Source organism: Pristiophorus japonicus, unplaced genomic scaffold (genome assembly GCF_044704955.1).
Source record: "Pristiophorus japonicus isolate sPriJap1 unplaced genomic scaffold, sPriJap1.hap1 HAP1_SCAFFOLD_1070, whole genome shotgun sequence".
In the NCBI taxonomy this organism is placed as follows: Eukaryota; Metazoa; Chordata; class Chondrichthyes; family Pristiophoridae; genus Pristiophorus; species Pristiophorus japonicus.
This window is the reverse complement of record NW_027250724.1, coordinates 69,325-88,172: the sequence shown is the minus strand read 5'-3', so window position 1 is coordinate 88,172 and position 18,848 is coordinate 69,325. Positions and strand designations below refer to the sequence as shown.

The window sequence follows — 18,848 nt, the reverse complement described above, 5'->3', positions numbered from 1 at the left end:
CCTGTTACCTGTGTGTGTGTTGTGTTACAGGGTGTCCCTGTTACCTGTGTGTGTGTTGTGTTACAGGGTGTCCCTGTTACCTGTGTGTGTGTTGTGTTACAGGGTGTGCCCGTTACCTGTGTGTGTGTGTGTGTGTTGTGTTACAGGGTGTCCCTGTTACCTGTGTGTGTGTTGTGTTACAGGGTGTTCCTGTTACCTGTGTGTGTGTTGTGTTACAGACTGTCCCTGTTACCTTTGTGTGTGTTGTGTTACAGGGTGTTCCTGTTACCTGTGTGTGTGTGTGTTGTGTTACAGACTGTCCCTGTTACCTGTGTGTGTGTTGTGTTACAGACTGTCCCTGTTACCTTTGTGTGTGTTGTGTTACAGGGTGTTCCTGTTACCTGTGTGTGTGTTGTGTTACAGACTGTTCCTGTTACCTGTGTGTGTGTGTGTTGTGTTACAGGGTGTCCCTATTACCTGTGTGTGTGTTGTGTTACAGACTGTCCCTGTTACCTGTGTGTGTGTTGTGTTACAGGGTGTTACTGTTACCCGTGTGTGTGTTGTGTTACAGACTGTCCCTGTTACCTGTGCGTGTGTTGTGTTACAGACTGTCCCTGTTACCTGTGTGTGTGTTGTGTTACAGGGTGTTCCTGTTACCTGTGTGTGTGTTGTGTTACAGACTGTCCCTGTTACCTGTGTGTGTGTTGTGTTACAGACTGTCCCTGTTACCTGTGTGTGTGTTGTGTTACAAGGTGTTACTGTTACCCGTGTGTGTGTTGTGTTACAGGGTGTCCCTGTTACCTGTGTGTGTGTTGTGTTACAGGGTGTGCCCGTTACCTGTGTGTGTGTGTGTGTGTTGTGTTACAGGGTGTCCCTGTTACCTGTGTGTGTGTGTTGTGTTACAGGGTGTCCCTGTTACCTGTGTGTGTGTTGTGTTACAGGGTGTCCCTGTTACCTGTGTGTGTGTTGTGTTACAGGGTGTCCCTGTTACCTGTGTGTGTGTTGTGTTACAGGGTGTGCCCGTTACCTGTGTGTGTGTGTGTGTGTTGTGTTACAGGGTGTCCCTGTTACCTGTGTGTGTGTTGTGTTACAGGGTGTTCCTGTTACCTGTGTGTGTGTGTGTTGTGTTACAGACTGTCCCTGTTACCTGTGTGTGTGTTGTGTTACAGACTGTCCCTGTTACCTTTGTGTGTGTTGTGTTACAGGGTGTTCCTGTTACCTGTGTGTGTGTTGTGTTACAGACTGTTCCTGTTACCTGTGTGTGTGTGTGTTGTGTTACAGGGTGTCCCTATTACCTGTGTGTGTGTTGTGTTACAGACTGTCCCTGTTACCTGTGTGTGTGTTGTGTTACAGGGTGTTACTGTTACCCGTGTGTGTGTTGTGTTACAGACTGTCCCTGTTACCTGTGCGTGTGTTGTGTTACAGACTGTCCCTGTTACCTGTGTGTGTGTTGTGTTACAGGGTGTTCCTGTTACCTGTGTGTGTGTTGTGTTACAGACTGTCCCTGTTACCTGTGTGTGTGTTGTGTTACAGACTGTCCCTGTTACCTGTGTGTGTGTTGTGTTACAAGGTGTTACTGTTACCCGTGTGTGTGTTGTGTTACAGACTGTCCCTGTTACCTGTGCGTGTGTTGTGTTACAGACTGTCCCTGTTACCTGTGTGTGTGTTGTGTTACAGACTGTCCCTGTTACCCGTGTGTGTGTTGTGTTACAGACTGTCCCTGTTACCTGTGTGTGTGTTGTGTTACAGACTGTCCCTGTTACCTGTGTGTGTGTTGTGTTACAGACTGTCCCTGTTACCTGTGTGTGTGTTGTGTTACAGGCTGACCACGAGGGACGGTGCGAGTATGCGCTGACGACATGCAAGGCGTGCAGCAGGATGGTGCGACAGCTCGAGCTGTCCCGGCACGTGGAACGGGAGTGTCCCGAGAGAAATCTCAACTGCAAATTCTGCAAATTATCGTTTCACCACAAGGAGATCAAGGTAATCGGGTCTTCAGAGGAGAATGAAGTCGGCTTGCTGACCCTGTCTTGTGCTGAATCAACTGGACACCGCGCGAGCAGCCAATCAGCTGCTGCCATTGCCCTCAGCACCTCGGCATTGAAGGGGGCAAAGAAATCGGGCAGTATTGCTGCCCCTGGCTGCCATCCAGTCAGTCCTGCTGGAGAGTGCAGAGGGTGGATGAGAATCGGGTTGGGATCAGCTCGGATAACTGGCTTGTAATTCAGTGCTGACAGTCGGTAGCTCCACGTGTTGGTATTTCCCGAGCTGGTAACTAAACGGGTCACAGGCGCAGCCCAGCGTGTAAGGCATCGCGCCTCTTTCTTGTGTCCCACGTATGGCCGGGTGTGCTGATGATAATTGTCTCTTCAAAAATACTGCAACTGAGTTTTTATTTTAAAATGAAGTAAGTGTAGTGGTTGAGGCAGCATGGACTAAGGGGAATAGGGTAAAAGGATGTGTTCTGAAACTTCCCCTTGAGCTGATGTCACCCTAGCATGTCTGTCTCACTGCGACATGGAGGAAACTGACCCTCGGAAGGGTTTGTTCTTTGCCACTTGTATCCCCCTTTCTCCTGGAGGTCTGCCTCTTGCTGAGCATCAATCACCTTCCAGTACCTCCCCCGAGTGACCATTCCTCATGTGTACGCAGGTGGCGAATGGCCATTTGACCAGGTGTGTCCTCGCCCAGTGCTCACAGACGGGCATGTTTGAGCAAGGGTCACTGGGCAGTGCCAAGGCTGCGATCAGCCAAATCATTCTCACAGCATGTTTGCGTCTATCTGTGCTTGTCTGTAATTCACTGATCCTCACCGCACAGTGCCACTTCCTCCGACCCAATCTCCTCCCCATTTCTTCGGAATGTGCAATCTGAAGCTCGTCTCGGGCTCCCTAGTGCCAGCAGGGGTGGAAACCGACACAGTGTAAAATCTCCTCTGCTCTGCCCTTGCAACGTGCCTCAGCCCCAGCTTCACCGATGCCCCACACCGGCCGGACTGTGGTCCCTCTGACTGAGGTGGCAAGCTCGTGCTGAATTACCGGCTGGTCTGTGCTTTGAGCCCATTCCCACCAGGAGCTGGACTGAGACTGTCAAACTCACTTCACAAAGCGCGCTTCGAGCCAGCAGATTGGCTAACTCAGCACAAACCTGGGACGGAACCTGGGGCTTTTGGGTGTGAGAGATGTCACAGTACTGACTCTGTTATCTTCTCCTGTGAGATGATGTGTGAGAGATATCACTGTACTGACTCTCAGTCACCTTCTCATGTGAGACACTCTGTCAGATGTTAGTTCCCAGTTCTGACAGAGTCCTGAAGGATGAACATTTTCTCCTTATGAATGCCGCTGTGAATTCCCAGCATTTCATTTTTATCTGTTGTGTTGAATGTCTCAGTCTTGATTAATTTAGTGAGCTGTGTTAATATCTGAATTGCAAATGACACAGAAATTGAGCCAGTGCAGATCTACAGTAAACCTACCTGGTCCCAGATCCTTACTAGTGGGCATTGGGCTGGATGAAGCTAGAAAGGGCCGAGGGACTATATTTTCGGTATCTTTACTGCTACAGATAACATGTACCCAGTCGAGTCCAACAACTGCCCTTTGAATGGCTGCAGCTGGCAGTCTAAGCCAAGGGTGAGATCGTGGGTGATTCAGGGTCTGCTGTGCCAGACCACTTTTTGTTTTTGACATCCAGTCATTTTCTGTGTCTCAAAACCCTCACCAAGTGAGAACAATCACAGTCCCAGAGTCACCTCCCATCACACTCTCAGGGCCAAAACGCTGGAGAGCTGGCTCCTTCGGGAGGGCGTACTGCCAGAGTCAGGGTGGTTACTCGGTCACCATGCGCTGGGCAGAGTGAGGGATTGGCATGTGAAAGCATTCACTGATCTTCAACAACAACACGCACAGTGCCACTTCCTCGGACCCAATCTTTTCCCCATTTCTTCTGAAGGTGCAATCTGCAGTGCGCTCGGTCTCCCCAGCAATGTGTGCTCCAATCACAGCAATAGCTGAGACAAACACAGATAGACGCTCCGTGCTGCTAAAGGAAATGTCGGGGCAAAGTATTCCATTGGTGCATTACTCACCCAAGAAGGGGATTCCTTCACATAGCCCTGGGGGAATTTGTAATAAATTAACAGAGAAAAGAGGAACCACGGAAGTGGTGTGTGGTTTGATGCATGCACCTGTTCACTATGGGGCTTTCAGCTCCTTCCCTCTGTTGCTCTGCCATGACCAGTGGGGAGCAGGAAGTGCCTATGGCAAAACTCCCAGGATGTCGCTGTTGATTGTAAGCTTATTTAGTGTCTGGCTGATTTCAGATATTTAAAGTAGCAGATAGTGTATTTTGATACAACATCAGATCTTCTTCCGAATTTAAAACTACGAGTGGCCACAATGATTAAAAATAGCGCGAGTGTTGTAATCGTCATTAGCTCATTGTGTGTTCATTATGGAAATCTAGTTGCAGTTTAGCTAATTCACCAAGTGTTTGGAAACTTGTGAATTGAGAGAGACTTTTGCAGAAAGACTTCGAATTGTAGAATTTTACATCACAGGCCATTCAGCCCATTGTCCCTGTACCGATTCCCTGAAAGAGCTATCCACTTCGTTCCATCCTTCTGCCATTTACTCATACCCTTTACATTTTTCATTTTCAAATCATTAGCTTTCTGCATAGGTTGAGAGTTACTCTGTGGGTGCTGCACCCTCCCAGTGTGAGTTACTCAGTGACTGGGTGCTCTCTCTCTCCCAGTGTGAGCTACTCAGTGACTGGGTGCTCTCTCTCTCCCAGTGTGAGTTACTCAGTGACTGGGTGCTGCACCCTCCCAGTGTGAGTTACTCAGTGACTGGGTGCTCTCTCTCTCCCAGTGTGAGTTACTCAGTGACTGGGTGCTCTCTCTCTCCCAGTGTGAGTTACTCAGTGACTGGGTGCTGCACCCTCCCAGTGTGAGTTACTCAGTGACTGCGTGCTGCACCCTCCCAGTGTGAGTTACTCAGTGACTGGGTGCTGCACCCTCCCAGTGTGAGTTACTCAGTGACTGCGTGCTGCACCCTCCCAGTGTGAGTTACTCAGTGACTGGGTGCTGCACCCTCCCAGTGTGAGTTACTCAGTGACTGGGTGCTCTCTCTCTCCCAGTGTGAGTTACTCAGTGACTGGGTGCTCTCTCTCTCCCAGTGTGAGTTACTCAGTGACTGGGTGCTGCACCCTCCCAGTGTGAGTTACTCAGTGACTGCGTGCTGCACCCTCCCAGTGTGAGTTACTCAGTGACTGGGTGCTGCACCCTCCCAGTGTGAGTTACTCAGTGACTGGGTGCTGCACCCTCCCAGTGTGAGTTACTCGGTGACTGGGTGCTCACCCTCTCCCAGTGTGAGTTACTCGGTGACTGGGTGCTCTCCCTCTCCCAGTGTGAGTTACTCAGTGACTGGGTGCTGCACCCTCCCAGTGTGAGTTACTCAGTGACTGGGTGCTGCACCCTCCCAGTGTGAGTTACTCAGTGACTGGGTGCTGCACCCTCCCAGTGTGAGTTACTCAGTGACTGGGTGCTCACCCTCTCCCAGTGTGAGTTACTCGGTGACTGGGTGCTCACCCTCTCCCAGTGTGAGTTACTCGGTGACTGGGTGCTCTCCCTCTCCCAGTGTGAGTTACTCAGTGACTGGGTGCTCCCTCCCAGTGTGAGTTACTCAGTGACTGGGTGCTCTCTCTCTCCCAGTGTGAGTTACTCAGTGACTGGGTGCTGCACCCTCCCAGTGTGAGTTACTCAGTGACTGGGTGCTGCACCCTCCCAGTGTGAGTTACTCAGTGACTGGGTGCTGCACCCTCCCAGTGTGAGTTACTCAGTGACTGGGTGCTCACCCTCTCCCAGTGTGAGTTACTCGGTGACTGGGTGCTCTCTCTCTCCCAGTGTGAGTTACTCAGTGACTGGGTGCTGCACCCTCCCAGTGTGAGTTACTCAGTGACTGGGTGCTGCACCCTCCCAGTGTGAGTTACTCAGTGACTGGGTGCTGCACCCTCCCAGTGTGAGTTACTCAGTGACTGGGTGCTCACCCTCTCCCAGTGTGAGTTACTCGGTGACTGGGTGCTCACCCTCTCCCAGTGTGAGTTACTCGGTGACTGGGTGCTCTCCCTCTCCCAGTGTGAGTTACTCAGTGACTGGGTGCTCCCTCCCAGTGTGAGTTACTCAGTGACTGGGTGCTCTCTCTCTCCCAGTGTGAGTTACTCAGTGACTGGGTGCTGCACCCTCCCAGTGTGAGTTATTCAGTGACTGGGTGCTGCACCCTCCCAGTGTGAGTTACTCAGTGACTGGGTGCTGCACCCTCCCAATGTGAGTTACTCAGTGATTGGGTGCTGCACCCTCCCAGTGTGAGTTACTCAGTGACTGGGTGCTGCACCCTCCCAGTGTGAGTTACTCAGTGACTGGGTGCTCCCTCTCCCAGTGTGAGTTACTCGGTGACTGGGTGCTCCCTCTCCCAGTGTGAGTTACTCAGTGACTGGGTGCTCCCTCTCCCAGTGTGAGTTACTCAGTGACTGGGTGCTCTCTCTCTCCCAGTGTGAGTTACTCAGTGACTGGGTGCTGCATCCTCCCAGTGTGAGTTACTCAGTGACTGGGTGCTCCCTCTCCCAGTGTGAGTTACTCAGTGACTGGGTACTGCACCCTCCCAGTGTGAGTTACTCAGTGACTGGGTGCTGCACCCTCCCAGTGTGAGTTACTCAGTGACTGGGTACTGCACCCTCCCAGTGTGAGTTACTCAGTGACTGGGTGCTGCATCCTCCCAGTGTGAGTTACTCAGTGACTGGGTGCTCCCTCTCCCAGTGTGAGTTACTCAGTGACTGGGTACTGCACCCTCCCAGTGTGAGTTACTCAGTGACTGGGTGCTCCCTCTCCCAGTGTGAGTTACTCAGTGACTGGGTACTGCACCCTCCCAGTGTGAGTTACTCAGTGACTGGGTGCTGCACCCTCCCAGTGTGAGTTACTCGGTGACTGGGTGCTGCACCCTCCCAGTGTGAGTTACTCAGTGACTGGGTGCTGCACCCTCCCAGTGTGAGTTACTCGGTGACTGGGTGCTGTCTCTCAATTGCTCCGCTGGTTAAGACAGAAAGCAGCTGAACTACAGAGTTCAGATGGCCTAAGATGGTGAGCTGATCTCAATCCAAGAGGCGATTGTGACTCTGCAATGTTCTCGGGTGCTCTGGGTTGGGCACATACTATACACCAGGGCCTTGATTGTTATCCAGTGATCCCTGCTGAAGGCTGGATGAGGACGAACCCAACTCTGACCATCCAAGTTCCCCAGATGCCCAAATGCAGTGACTGGGATTCAGGCGGGAGGCCGAGGGATTGTTTCTTGCTCTGAGCCGCATTACTGGTTGGTTGGCCAGGATCAGGCAGCTCTGAGTCGTCTGAAGCAGCGGCTTTTGCTGAACTCAGAGGGGCTGCTGAGGATCACGGCCTTTGCTCAACACGACAGATCTGGGATTGAAATATTGGTTTTGTAGCACCACTTTAGAAGAAGTTACTGAAATATCATTTTGTGTTTGTCATCCACAGGCCCATGATCAGATCTGTTCCAAATTCCCATTAACATGTGAATGGTGTGGGAAAAAAAAAGTTCCTCGAGAAAAGGTAAAATGAGTGTTTGAAACAAATTAGAAGTAGAGAATAGGTCCAGTGGCTATCTTACAGGAAGGGGCACCGTGTGAGCCATAGTCTGCTAATTCTGCAAGAAATAGTTTATTCAATTCATATGCTTTTTGTAGACAAAATCATTCGTTTATGTTTCTCCACTTTCCCCTTCTTAAAGTGTTGACTCTTGCTAGAGTACAGTTCCACAGACACAAACACTGGGGTACAGTCCCCCACACATTGACTCTCACTGGGGTACAGTTCTACACACACTGACTCTCACTGGGGTACAGTTCCGCAGGTACTGCCTTATTGAATAGGGATGAAGAATGGGAGCCTGTGACAATTTCCGCCTCGCTAGTTTTAAGCCAATTTCTGCCTGTGGGGAGACCCGTTAAATCCCCAAATTACGATGGTTAGTTTGCCCGAGGCAGTGCTTTTACCCAGTGAGTCCTTGAGCCATGGAAAATCTTTAATTGCTGGGGGAGGGATTTTGACTGGAACTTGGTGGCTTTTGCTAGCTTGTTGGAGATCTGTCCTCTCTGGCTTCTGAAGTCAGAAGGATGCGTTTATTGATACTACTAAAATGGCCGCCTTGTCTCTGATTGGCTCTCCATTATCACATGACCCATTGCTGATTAGTCCCCTTGGAGGATAAGCCACACCCTGAAGTTTCTCTGGAATGTGTAACTGGAACCGCCCAGCCCAAGTTCTGCATGACTTTGCAAATTGTAATTCGATCCATTCTGACTCCAGATGCCAGAGAGGATAGATCTCCAACAACCCCAGCGCAAGTACGTCCCTTACCCCAGAGGACGCAGGCGCAGAAGGAACAGAAAGGGATTAGTACAGCCCATCCACCACCTTAAACTTTCACTCCCTCCACTAGCGGCGCACCGTGGCTGCAGTGTGTACCATCTACAAGATGCACTGCAGCAACTCGCCAAGGCTTCTTTGGCAGCACCTCCCAAACCCGGGACCTCTACCACCTAGATGGACACGGGCAGCAGGTGCATGGGACCACCATCACCTCCACATTCCCCTCCAAGTCACACACCATTCCTTCACTGGGTCAAAATCCTGGAACTCCCTCCCTGACAGCACTGGGAATATCTTCAACACAAGGACTGCAGCAGTTCAAGAAGGTGGCTCACTATCACCTTCTCAAGGGCAACTAGGGATGGGCTATAAATGCTGGTTTTGCCAGCGACGCCCACATCCTATGAATGAATTTTAAAAAATAATCACGGAGTGTAATGTCTGCCCCTCCCTTGTTCCTTGACTCCTGGCGACCTGCCAGGGAACCTGTCACCCAATGCCAGTTCCAAACCTGACTCAGCACATTACTTTGTCTTGCATGTTAGCAAATGTTGAGATTTCAGAATACACCTGGCCCCCTCTCCCCGGTACCCTCACTTTCCCTGTGCCACGGAAGTTCAAAGGTCGTTCTTTGGTCCTTTCGTTGTCGGGTGTGATCTGCCTTTGACGTGGCGATGTGAAATCCCGGGAGGTGTGGTTGGACACATCACAAACAATCCGTCTGATTCCGATCTTTGTTAATTACACATGAAAGCTGCCTTGTGGAACCTGTAGCAGCTATAATCTCCAAAGTTAAACACGTAACTGAGCCAAACACTGCTGTTCACTGGAAGCTAAGGGTGGAATTGTTTTTAGAACAATAGGAAGGCCAGTGATTTTCCCTCTATTCTCTTGTAATGCATGGTTTAAAGTCATGAGCAGACAGGATGTCCTTGCATCAAAAACCCAATCAGTTTGCAAGCAGTGCACAGTGTCAGTCAGCACACACAATCTCTCTGGATCTGAGATTGTGGTGCAGCATACTTCAATAACAACACTGACTTGCATTGGCATAGTGCCTTTAATGTGGAGACCCACTCGCATTTCACTGACAGTCAGTTAGATAAAAGGAATGAAGGAATAGGAGAGGGGAAAAGCTTCTAAAGAGACTTAGTCTGAGTGTTGATTGATTGACAAATCTTCTAGAATTTTTTGAGGATGTAACTAGTAGAGTGGATAAGGGAGAACCAGTGGATGTGGTGCATTTGGACTTTCAAAAGGCTTTTGACAAGGTCCCATACAAGTGATTAGTGTGCAAAATTAAAGCACATGATATTGGGGATAATGTATTGACATGGATAGAGAAATTGTTGGCAGACATGAAGCAAAAAGTGGGAATAAACGGGTCCTTTTCAGAATGGCAGGCAGTGACTAGTGGGGTGCCGCAGGGTTCGGTGCTGGGACCCCAGCTATTTACAATATACATTAATGATTTAGACGAAGGAATTGAATGTAATATTTCCAAGTTTGCAGATGACACTAAGCTGGGTGGCAGGGCGAGTTGCGAGGAGGATGCGAAGAGGCTGCAGGGGGACTTGGACAGGTTAGGTGAGTGGGCAAATGCATATAATGTGGATAAATGTGAGGTTATGCACTTTGGTGGCAAAAACAGGAAGGCAGATTATTATCTGAATGGTGACCGATTAGTAAAAGGGGAGGTGCAACGAGACCTGGGTGTCATGGTACAGCAGGCAGTAAAGAAAGCAAATGGCATGCTGGCCTTCATAGCTTGGGGATTTGAGTATAGAAGCAGGGAGGTCTTGCTGCAGTTGTACAGGGCCTTGATGAGACCACACCTTGAGTATTGTGTGCAGTTTTGGTCTCCTAATCTGAGGACGGATGTGCTTGCTATTGAGGGAGTGCAGCGAAGGTTCACCAGACTAAGTCCCGGGATGGCAGGACTGACATATGAGGAAAGACTGGATCGACTAGGCTTATACTCACTGGAATTTAGAAGAATGAGAGGGGTTCTCATAGAAACGTATAAAATTCTGACGGGACTGGACAGGTTAGATTCAGGAAGAATGTTCCCGATGTTGGGGAAGTCCAGAACCAGGGGACACAGTCTAAGGATAATGGGTAAGCCATATAGGACCGAGATGAGGAGAAACTCCTTCAGCCAGAGAGTTGTGAACCTGTGGAATTCTCTGCCACAGAAAGCTGTGGAGTCCATTTCGTTGGATATATTCAAAAGGGAGTTAGATGTGGCCCTTAGGCTAAAGGGATATGGAGAGAAGGCAGGGGTGGATACTGAGGTTGCTTGATCAGCAATGATCATATTGAATGGTGGTGCAGGCTCGAAGGGCCTACCCTACGTAAACTAGAGGTGATCCAAAACTCTGGTGCCTATCTCCTGGCATTGCTGAGAGTGAGTTGGATGATGCACTGTTTCTTCCACATGTCTTTGTTTGTTGTGAGGAAAAGGTGTGTGTCTATGTGTGTAAATGTCTGTGAGGGAGTTTGTGTGTGCATTTGTGTGTGTTTGTGCCTCAGTGTGTGAATCTGTGTGTTTGTCTGTATACGTGTGGAGATCTGTGTGTCTGTGTATGGCTGTTGAAACCCTCATCCATAGCTTTGTTACCTCTAGACTTGACTATTCCAACGCACTCCTGGCTGGCCTCCCACATTTCTACCCTACGTAAACTTGAGGTCATCCAAAACTCGTCAGCCCGTGTCCTAACTCGCACCAAGTCCCGCTCACCTATCACCCCTGTGCTCGCTGATCTACATTGGCTCCCAGTTAAGCAACGCCTCAATTTCAAAATTCTCATCCTTGTTTACACATCCCTCCATGGCCTCATCCCTCCCTATTTCGGTAACCTCCTCCAGCCCCACAACCCCCCGAGATGTCTGCGCTCCTCTAATTCTGTTCTCCAGAGCATCCCTGATTATAATCATTCAACCATCGGTGGCCGTACCTTCAGCTGCCTAGGCCCTAAGCTCTGGAATTCCCTCCCTAAACCTCTCCGCCTCTCTAACTCAATTTTCTCCTTCAAGGCGCTCCTTAAAACATACCTCTTTGACCAAGCTTTTTTTCACCTGCCCTGATTTCTCCTTATGTGGCTCAGTGTTAAATTTATACACCAGCCCGTTATACACCCCGCCCATAATACACCTGTGAAGCACCTTGGGATGTTTCATTACGTTAAAGCCAGGTTGTGTGTCGAGTGTGTGGAGGAGCTGCGTGTTGAGCGTGCAGAGGAGCTGTGTACCGAGTGTTTCGCCGGGCTGTGTATTCAGTGTATCTTTCTCTCCACAGTACGCAGATCACATTCGGACGTGTGGGAAGGTGAAGCTCCTTTGCCGCTTCAACGTGATTGGCTGTGAAATGGCTGTAAGTGCACGCTCCAGTTTTCTCTTCGTATTACAGCAGCAGTGACTGCCCAGCTCCCACGGTCCTGGCTGGACCAGTGATTGGGTTGTGTGTGCTGTGAGTTATCTAATGCTGTATTCATTGCGTGAGGCTCCACTCACACTGGTGGGGTGTGCTTCATTTATAAAGCAGGGAGCTTGTCCCGACTGGTTAAACTGATCATGTACATCACTCGGACACCCATGGGCAAGTTGAATCTGGCCTTTTAACATTTGTTCTCGGGATGTGGGTAACGCTAGCAAGGCCGCATTTATGACCCATCCCTCATTGTCCCGAGAAGGTGGTGGGAGGCCTTGTCCTTAAATGTCTGTAGTCCTTGTGGTGGTTCTCCCACGAAGGTGTTAGGTGGAGAATATTGTGCTAGTAACGAGGGAGCAGCAATGACATATATCCAAGACACATGGTATGTGACTTGGAGGTGATAGCACTCCCATGGCATTGCTGCTCTTGCACTTTTCAGTAACAGGGGAGGGAGGGTGCTTTTGCAGTAATGGTGAGTTGCTGCATGCATCCTGGGGATCATATATACTGCAGCCACAGTGCGCCGGAGGTAAGGGGGACTGGATATTGAGTCTAGTTCCAGGGCCACCGATCAATGGAACTGCTCTGTCCTGTATGGTGTCGGGCTTCTTGAGAAGCTGTGGCTGTACCATCCAATTGGTGGTGAGTATTCCATCACACTCCTGACCTGTGCCTTGTAGAGAGTGGAGGGGCTTTGAAGGGTCGGGAGGAAAGCAGAGTACCCAGCCTCAGCATTGCTATTGTAGGTATTGTGTTGATATGGCTGGCCCAGCTCCACTTCTGGTCACTGGTGACGACTCAGATGTTGATGGCGGTGCTGTTGAATGTCAAGGGAGGTGGCTCGGCTTTCTCTTGCCTGAGATGGTTCTTACCTGACACTGATGTGGCATGAACATTACCTCTCACTTGTCAGCCTAAGCCTAGATGTTGTCCAGGTCCTACTGTAGGTTGACATGAGCTGTTTCATTATTGAGGACTCGATAGTGGTGTGTTGGGAAATCGTGAATTCTTCCGCAGTCAGTCTAGGTTTGAGATGAGGAAGTGGATGCAGAGTAACCCTGATCCTGTTCCGTTCGCCGTGCAGATGTGGCAACACCTTCACAAGTGCTGCACACTGGAGAGAATGGACATGGACCTCGATAGAATGTTTTGAGGAAATGTTTCGAGGTGGGCAGTGAGGTAGGCTTTGGTGAAGGAGTTCCAGAGCTGGGAGGCTCTGCCATTAATGGTGAACGGAGTGGGGTTGTGTTCGAAGGGTGCAGACTAGAATGTAGTGCCAGGATAGGTAGTCGAGGTGGAGGATGGCTGTGGAAAGATTCGTCACCCGGCTGAGCATTTTGGGATATAATCCCAGGTGGAGCCAGTGGAGAGTTGATGGGCAAGCGGGATTTGTCAGGGGCAGTATACAGATAGCGGAGATTTGGATGAGGCAGAGTTTATGTACGGTGGAGTTCAGGAGGCTGGTGAGAAGGGTGTTGGAGAGGCTGAGTGTGGGCGTGACACCAGTATGGACTAAGATTTTCAGTGAGGGTTGGAGGCAGGTAATGTTGGGATGGTGATGTCAGGGAGCACTTCTTCACACACAGTAGTGAAAATCTGGAACTGATTCTGTGTCAATTGAAATTTTCAAAACCGATCGATAGATTTTTGTTATCAAAGAATATGGATCAGAGGTGGGTAGATGGAGTTGAGGTACACATCAGCCATAAGAACATGATGAAACAGGGGCAGGAGTCGGCCATTCGGCACCTCGAGCCTACTCTGCCATTCAATAAGATCATGGCTGATCTGATCATGGACTCGGCTCCACTTCCCTGCCCACTCCCCATAACCCTTCACTCCCTTATCGCTCAAAAATCTGTCTGTCTCTCTCTCTCCACCATGATCGAATTGATTGGCGGAACAGGCTCGAGGGGTTGAATGGCCTCCTGGTGTATTGGATTGATGTTTTTGTTTGCTACATTGCACAATAACCTGCTGACTGACCTCCACCACTCTCTGTACTTGTACAAATGCCTGACAACAATGCAGCCTCACTAATCCGCTGTCTAATTTCTGTACACACATCTGCAGTAATTTAGCTGGGCTTTAGTTTCAGCTATGCAGCAGCTAGGTCAACACCACCATCGAGGGAAACCAGCACGACTGATTTAACTGAAGGATACTCAACGTAAGTTCCTTGAAAACAACAACACGAGGGACACTTGGGGTTTATGTTGGTGTGGGATTTGAGGGGGCAGAGTTAGGCAGGGAGCTCGGTCTGTTGGTGACAGTGGTGCAGGTGTTGGTGCCCGATGGCCAGGGAGGGGGAAATCAGTTATTCAATGCCCAGTAGATAGTGGCTTGTGGAGATTGGGCCCATCACTGATGCCCCAGAAGGCATTCATTGTCCAGCCAAATTCATGCAGAATGGTCTCTTGGGTGAGGTGCTGAAAGGCTATAGAACGTCAGATACCCCACCCTGCAACAATTAACCCCCTCAGGAGAGGTGGGGAGAAAGAGGGAGGGAATTGGCAAACAAAAAGCAAGTGCTTTCCCCATCACTGACATCGGCACAGTTATTGCACTTAACTTCACCATTGCTTTAAGCCTTTTTTCTAATCTGCCATTCGCACTGAAGGTGAGCCGGGATTGCAGTGATGTATAGCCCTTTGTAAGAGTTTGATGAACTTTTCTGTACTTTCATACACAGTGCAAGAGCAAAGATGAATTCTGAGCACAATTACAGGGCATGGGGACATAGGGACATATTGATTCAAGGCAGCTTCAGGACTGGGCCTCAATAGCTGGACCTGGAATGGACCCTGGGCAGGGGAGTAGAGATTAACCCTGGAGTAGTTGGATACTGTGATGGGGCATTGTGGGTCTTGTGCAAGGATGAGCCCGATGGGCCAAATGGCCTCCCTCATCTGTACTTACCTTTGGGTCTTCACTGGCACCTGTCCTTTAGGTATGGACGGCAGCTTTGTGTGTTTGGATGTTGGGAGCCATGTTATTTCTACATGGACAGAGCCAAGTCATTTGTACTGCAGTGAGCGCCCCCCCCATAGACCCCTCCCCTCAATGTGCTTTATATTCAGGAGGGCCACCCTCCCATAGACCCCTCCCCTCAATGTGCTGTATACTCGGGAGGGCCCCCTCCATAGACCCCTCCCACATTGTGCTGTATACTTGGGAGGACCCCTCTCCATAGACCGCTCCCCTCGATGTGCTGCAGTGATTGGGTCTCCCCCATAGACCACTCCCCTCGATGTGCTGCAGTGATCGGGCCCCCCCACCATAGACCCCTCCCCTCGATGTGCTGCAGTGATCGAGCCCCCCCCCCCCCCATAGACCACTCCCCTCGATGTGCTGCAGTGATTGGGCTCCTCCCAGAGACCCCTCCCCTCGATGTGCTGCAGTGATCGAGCCCCCCCCCCCCCCCCATGGACCACTCCCCTCGATGTGCTGCAGTGATTGGGCCCCTCCCATAGACTCCTCCCCTCGATGTGCTGCAGTGATCGAGCCCTCCCCCCACATTGACCACTCCCCTCGATGTGCTGCAGTGATCGGGCCCCTCCCATAGACCCCTCCCCTCGATGTGCTGCAGTGATCGGGCCCCTCCCATAGACCCCTCCCCTCGATGTGCTGCAGTGATCGGGCCCCCCCCCCCCCCATAGACCACTCCCCTCGATGTGCTGCAGTGATCGGGCCCCCCCACCATAGACCCCTCCCCTCGATGTGCTGCAGTGATCGGGCCCCCCCACCCCCATAGACCACTCCCCTCGATGTGCTGCAGTGATTGGGCCCCCCCCCCCCCATAGACCACTCCCCTCGATGTGCTGCAGTGATCGGGCCCCCCCACCATAGACCCCTCCCCTCGATGTGCTGCAGTGATCGGGCCCCTCCCATAGAACCCTCCCTCGATGTGCTGCAGTGATCGGGCCCCTCCCCTCGATGTGCTGCAGTGATCGGGCCCCCCCACCATAGACCCCTCCCCTCGATGTGCGGCAGTGATCGGGCCTCCCCCCCCCATAGAATCCTCCCTCGATGTGCTGCAGTGATCGGGCCCCTCCCCTCGATGTGCTGCAGTGATCGGGGCCCCCCCCCCCCCATAGAACCCTCCCCTCGATGTGCTGCAGTGATCGGGCCCCTCCCCTCGATGTGCTGCAGTGATCAGGCCCCTCCCCTCGATGTGCTGCAGTGATCGGGCCCCTCCCCTCGATGTGCTGCAGTGATCGGGCCCCTCCCCTCGATGTGCTGCAGTGATCGGGCCCCTCCCCTCGATGTGCTGCAGTGATCGGGCCCCTCCCCTCGATGTGCTGCAGTGATCGGGCCCCTCCCCCCCCCCATAGAACCCTCTCTCGATGTGCTGCAGTGATCGGGCCCCTCCCCTCAATGTGCTGCAGTGATCGGGCCCCCCCCCCCCCCCCCATAGAACCCTCTCTCGATGTGCTGCAGTGATCGGGCCCCCCCCCCCCCCCCCATAGAACCCTCTCTCGATGTGCTGCAGTGATCGGGCCCCTCCCCTCGATGTGCTGCAGTGATCGGGCCCCTCCCCTCGATGTGCGGCAGTGATCGGGCCCCCCCCCCCCCCCATAGAACCCTCTCTCGATGTGCTGCAGTGATCGGGCCCCTCCCCTCGATGTGCGGCAGTGATCGGGCCCCCCTCCCATAGAACCCTACCTCAATGTGCTGCAGTGATCGGGCCCCTCCCCTCGATGTGCGGCAGTGATCGGGCCCTCCCCCCCCCCCCCCCCCATCATAGAACCCTCTCTCGATGTGCTGCAGTGATCGGGCCCCCCCCCCATAGAACCCTACCTCGATGTGCTGCAGTGATCGGGCCCCTCCCCTCGATGTGCTGCAGTGATCGGGCCCCTCCCCTCGATGTGCTGCAGTGATCGGGCCCCTCCCCTCGATGTACTGCAGTGATCGGGCCCCTCCCCTCGATGTGCTGCACCCTGTGATAAGTTGCGGACTGCAGGAACAGAGCTGGGTTGATGGGGCTTGCCACCTGGCAGCTACGGGTCCCTATGAGGGACCCTAGTGACCCGGTGGATAAATGCGCTGCCTGGGATGGGACTGTGACACAGGAGCAAGGAGGGCACAGGTCCTGGGCCTAGTCAGTACGGAGTTTGCTGTGTTGAGTGGCAGTGAGATTATCGATGCCAACAGCGGTCCTGAATGAGGGAGGGGGAGAAAGAAAATCAGCCAGGATCCCCACTGTCCAGTCAGTCGTGCTGTAGGACATGTGTCTGTGTGCACACTGGGCTCAGCTGCACTGAGAAGATTGCCTGCACTCACTGCCTAGACTAATCGGGGAAGGGTGGCCGATGTTAGAGGTATGTGGTGGGGGGGGGTCACTGGTGCCCATGGAACTGTACCCCAGCGAGAGCGGATGGCTTCAGGACGGGAGGGGCAGATATTGTAATGCATCATAATTTGGGTGATAATGTGTGCTCTGGTAAAGTGTTTCTGTGATTCTTGATGAATGGGTCTGCAATCCAATGATCAACTTTTGTGGAGTTTATTGAACTGATCATCGAATCATACAGCACAGAAGGTGGCCATTTGGCCCATCGTGCCTGTCCCAGAAGTCTGAAATAGTTGTCAAATGTGATCAGGGTCAGTTGGATTGTCTGATCTGTCTGCCCTGCTGCTCTGGGACTGATTTTCACTCCAGCCCCCAATTCCTTGTGATAAAATCCAGGACACTGAGAGTAAGAAAACCTCCCCAAACACAGTGATGGCAATTCAAATAAAAAGGTTTGACGTGTTTCTGTGTTAAATTCATCAACTGTTTGTGATCCATCTTCGGCAGCGGGTCACTGTGTGTTGCTGAGGGTGTGGCTGGTTGCATGGGTTGCTCGGGACGATGCACTCAGCACAGGATGTGAGGAACTCTGATTGAGTGTATGTGTGTGAGTCTCGAGCTCGACTGGGGAAGGATGCAGCTGGGTTCAGGCAGTCACCGGAAGTGGAAGGTCAGAGTGCAATGGGTGAAACACCGGTCTTTCACCTTCCTGCTCAGCCCAGCTCCCAGTAATGGTCGCGAGGGAGGAAGGCCTCCTTTTTCATTTGAGACATAAGAAGCAGGAGTAAGCCACCTGGCCCCTCGAGCCTGCTCCGCCATTTAATAAGATCATGGCTGATCTGATCGTGGACTCAGCTCCACTTCCCTGTTCTCCGGATGTGAGCAACACGGACGAGGTGCATTTATTGGCCATCTCTAGCTACCCCAAGGGTGTTAAGAGTCAACCACACAGTGTGGGACTGGAGTCACTTGTAGGCCAGACCGGGTAAGGGTGGCCGGCTCCCTTCCCTGAAGGACGTCGGTGAACCAGTTGAGATTGTGCGGCAGTCCAGCTCTCTCCTCCCCTGAGTGCTCCCATGTGAAATGAGCTCCGTTTGATTCCGAGTATACAGGGGCTCACAGCTCACTCAATTTATACTGAGTGTAAATTGCCCTCTGTGAGACGCCACAGGAAAGGCGGGGTTTGGAGAATGGGAATTGTTACCCTGCAGGCGTAGACGGAGGCTGAGGTTAAGCCTTATTGTTCAGGCAGTGTGGAAAGAGCCTGGCTCTGTGCCTAACTGTGCTTGCAACTAACCTTGAGCACTTTGACAAAAGCAAAACACTGTGGGTGCTGGAAATCTGAAATAAAAACAGAAAATGCATTGAAACACTCAGCGGGTCAGGCAGCACCTGGTGGAGTGAGAAAGAGAGTTAACGTTTCAGGTCGATGAACCTTCGTCAGACCTGGAAAAAGTGAGAGCTTCCCTTTTGGTTCTTTCCTCCCCCCTCCCCCAACCCTTTTCCTGCCCCTACACTTGCTTAAAACTTGTTACATCTCTCACTTCTTCCAGTTCTGACGAAAGGTCACCGACTTGAAATGTTAACTCTGTTTCTCTCTCCACAGTTGCTGCCTGACCCGTTGAGTATTTCCAACAGTCTGTTTTTGCTCAAGTACTTTGATGCTGGAACTGGTTGCCTGAAAGCGTTCCATTGGT

At 51.7% G+C, this 18,848-nt stretch overlaps 1 protein-coding gene across 3 annotated transcripts in view; it reads left to right on the top strand.

The window, feature by feature from the left end:
• Positions 1-18,848, top strand: part of LOC139241430 (TNF receptor-associated factor 2-like) — a 56,328-nt gene that overhangs the window by 27,654 nt on the left and 9,826 nt on the right. For all 3 annotated transcript variants that reach the window (XM_070869986.1, XM_070869988.1, XM_070869987.1), the window contains exons 5-7: positions 1,801-1,962; positions 7,532-7,606; positions 11,724-11,798. In XM_070869986.1, coding sequence (XP_070726087.1) covers positions 1,801-1,962; positions 7,532-7,606; positions 11,724-11,798 — 312 coding nt within the window. The remainder of the gene's footprint in view (positions 1-1,800; positions 1,963-7,531; positions 7,607-11,723; positions 11,799-18,848) is intronic.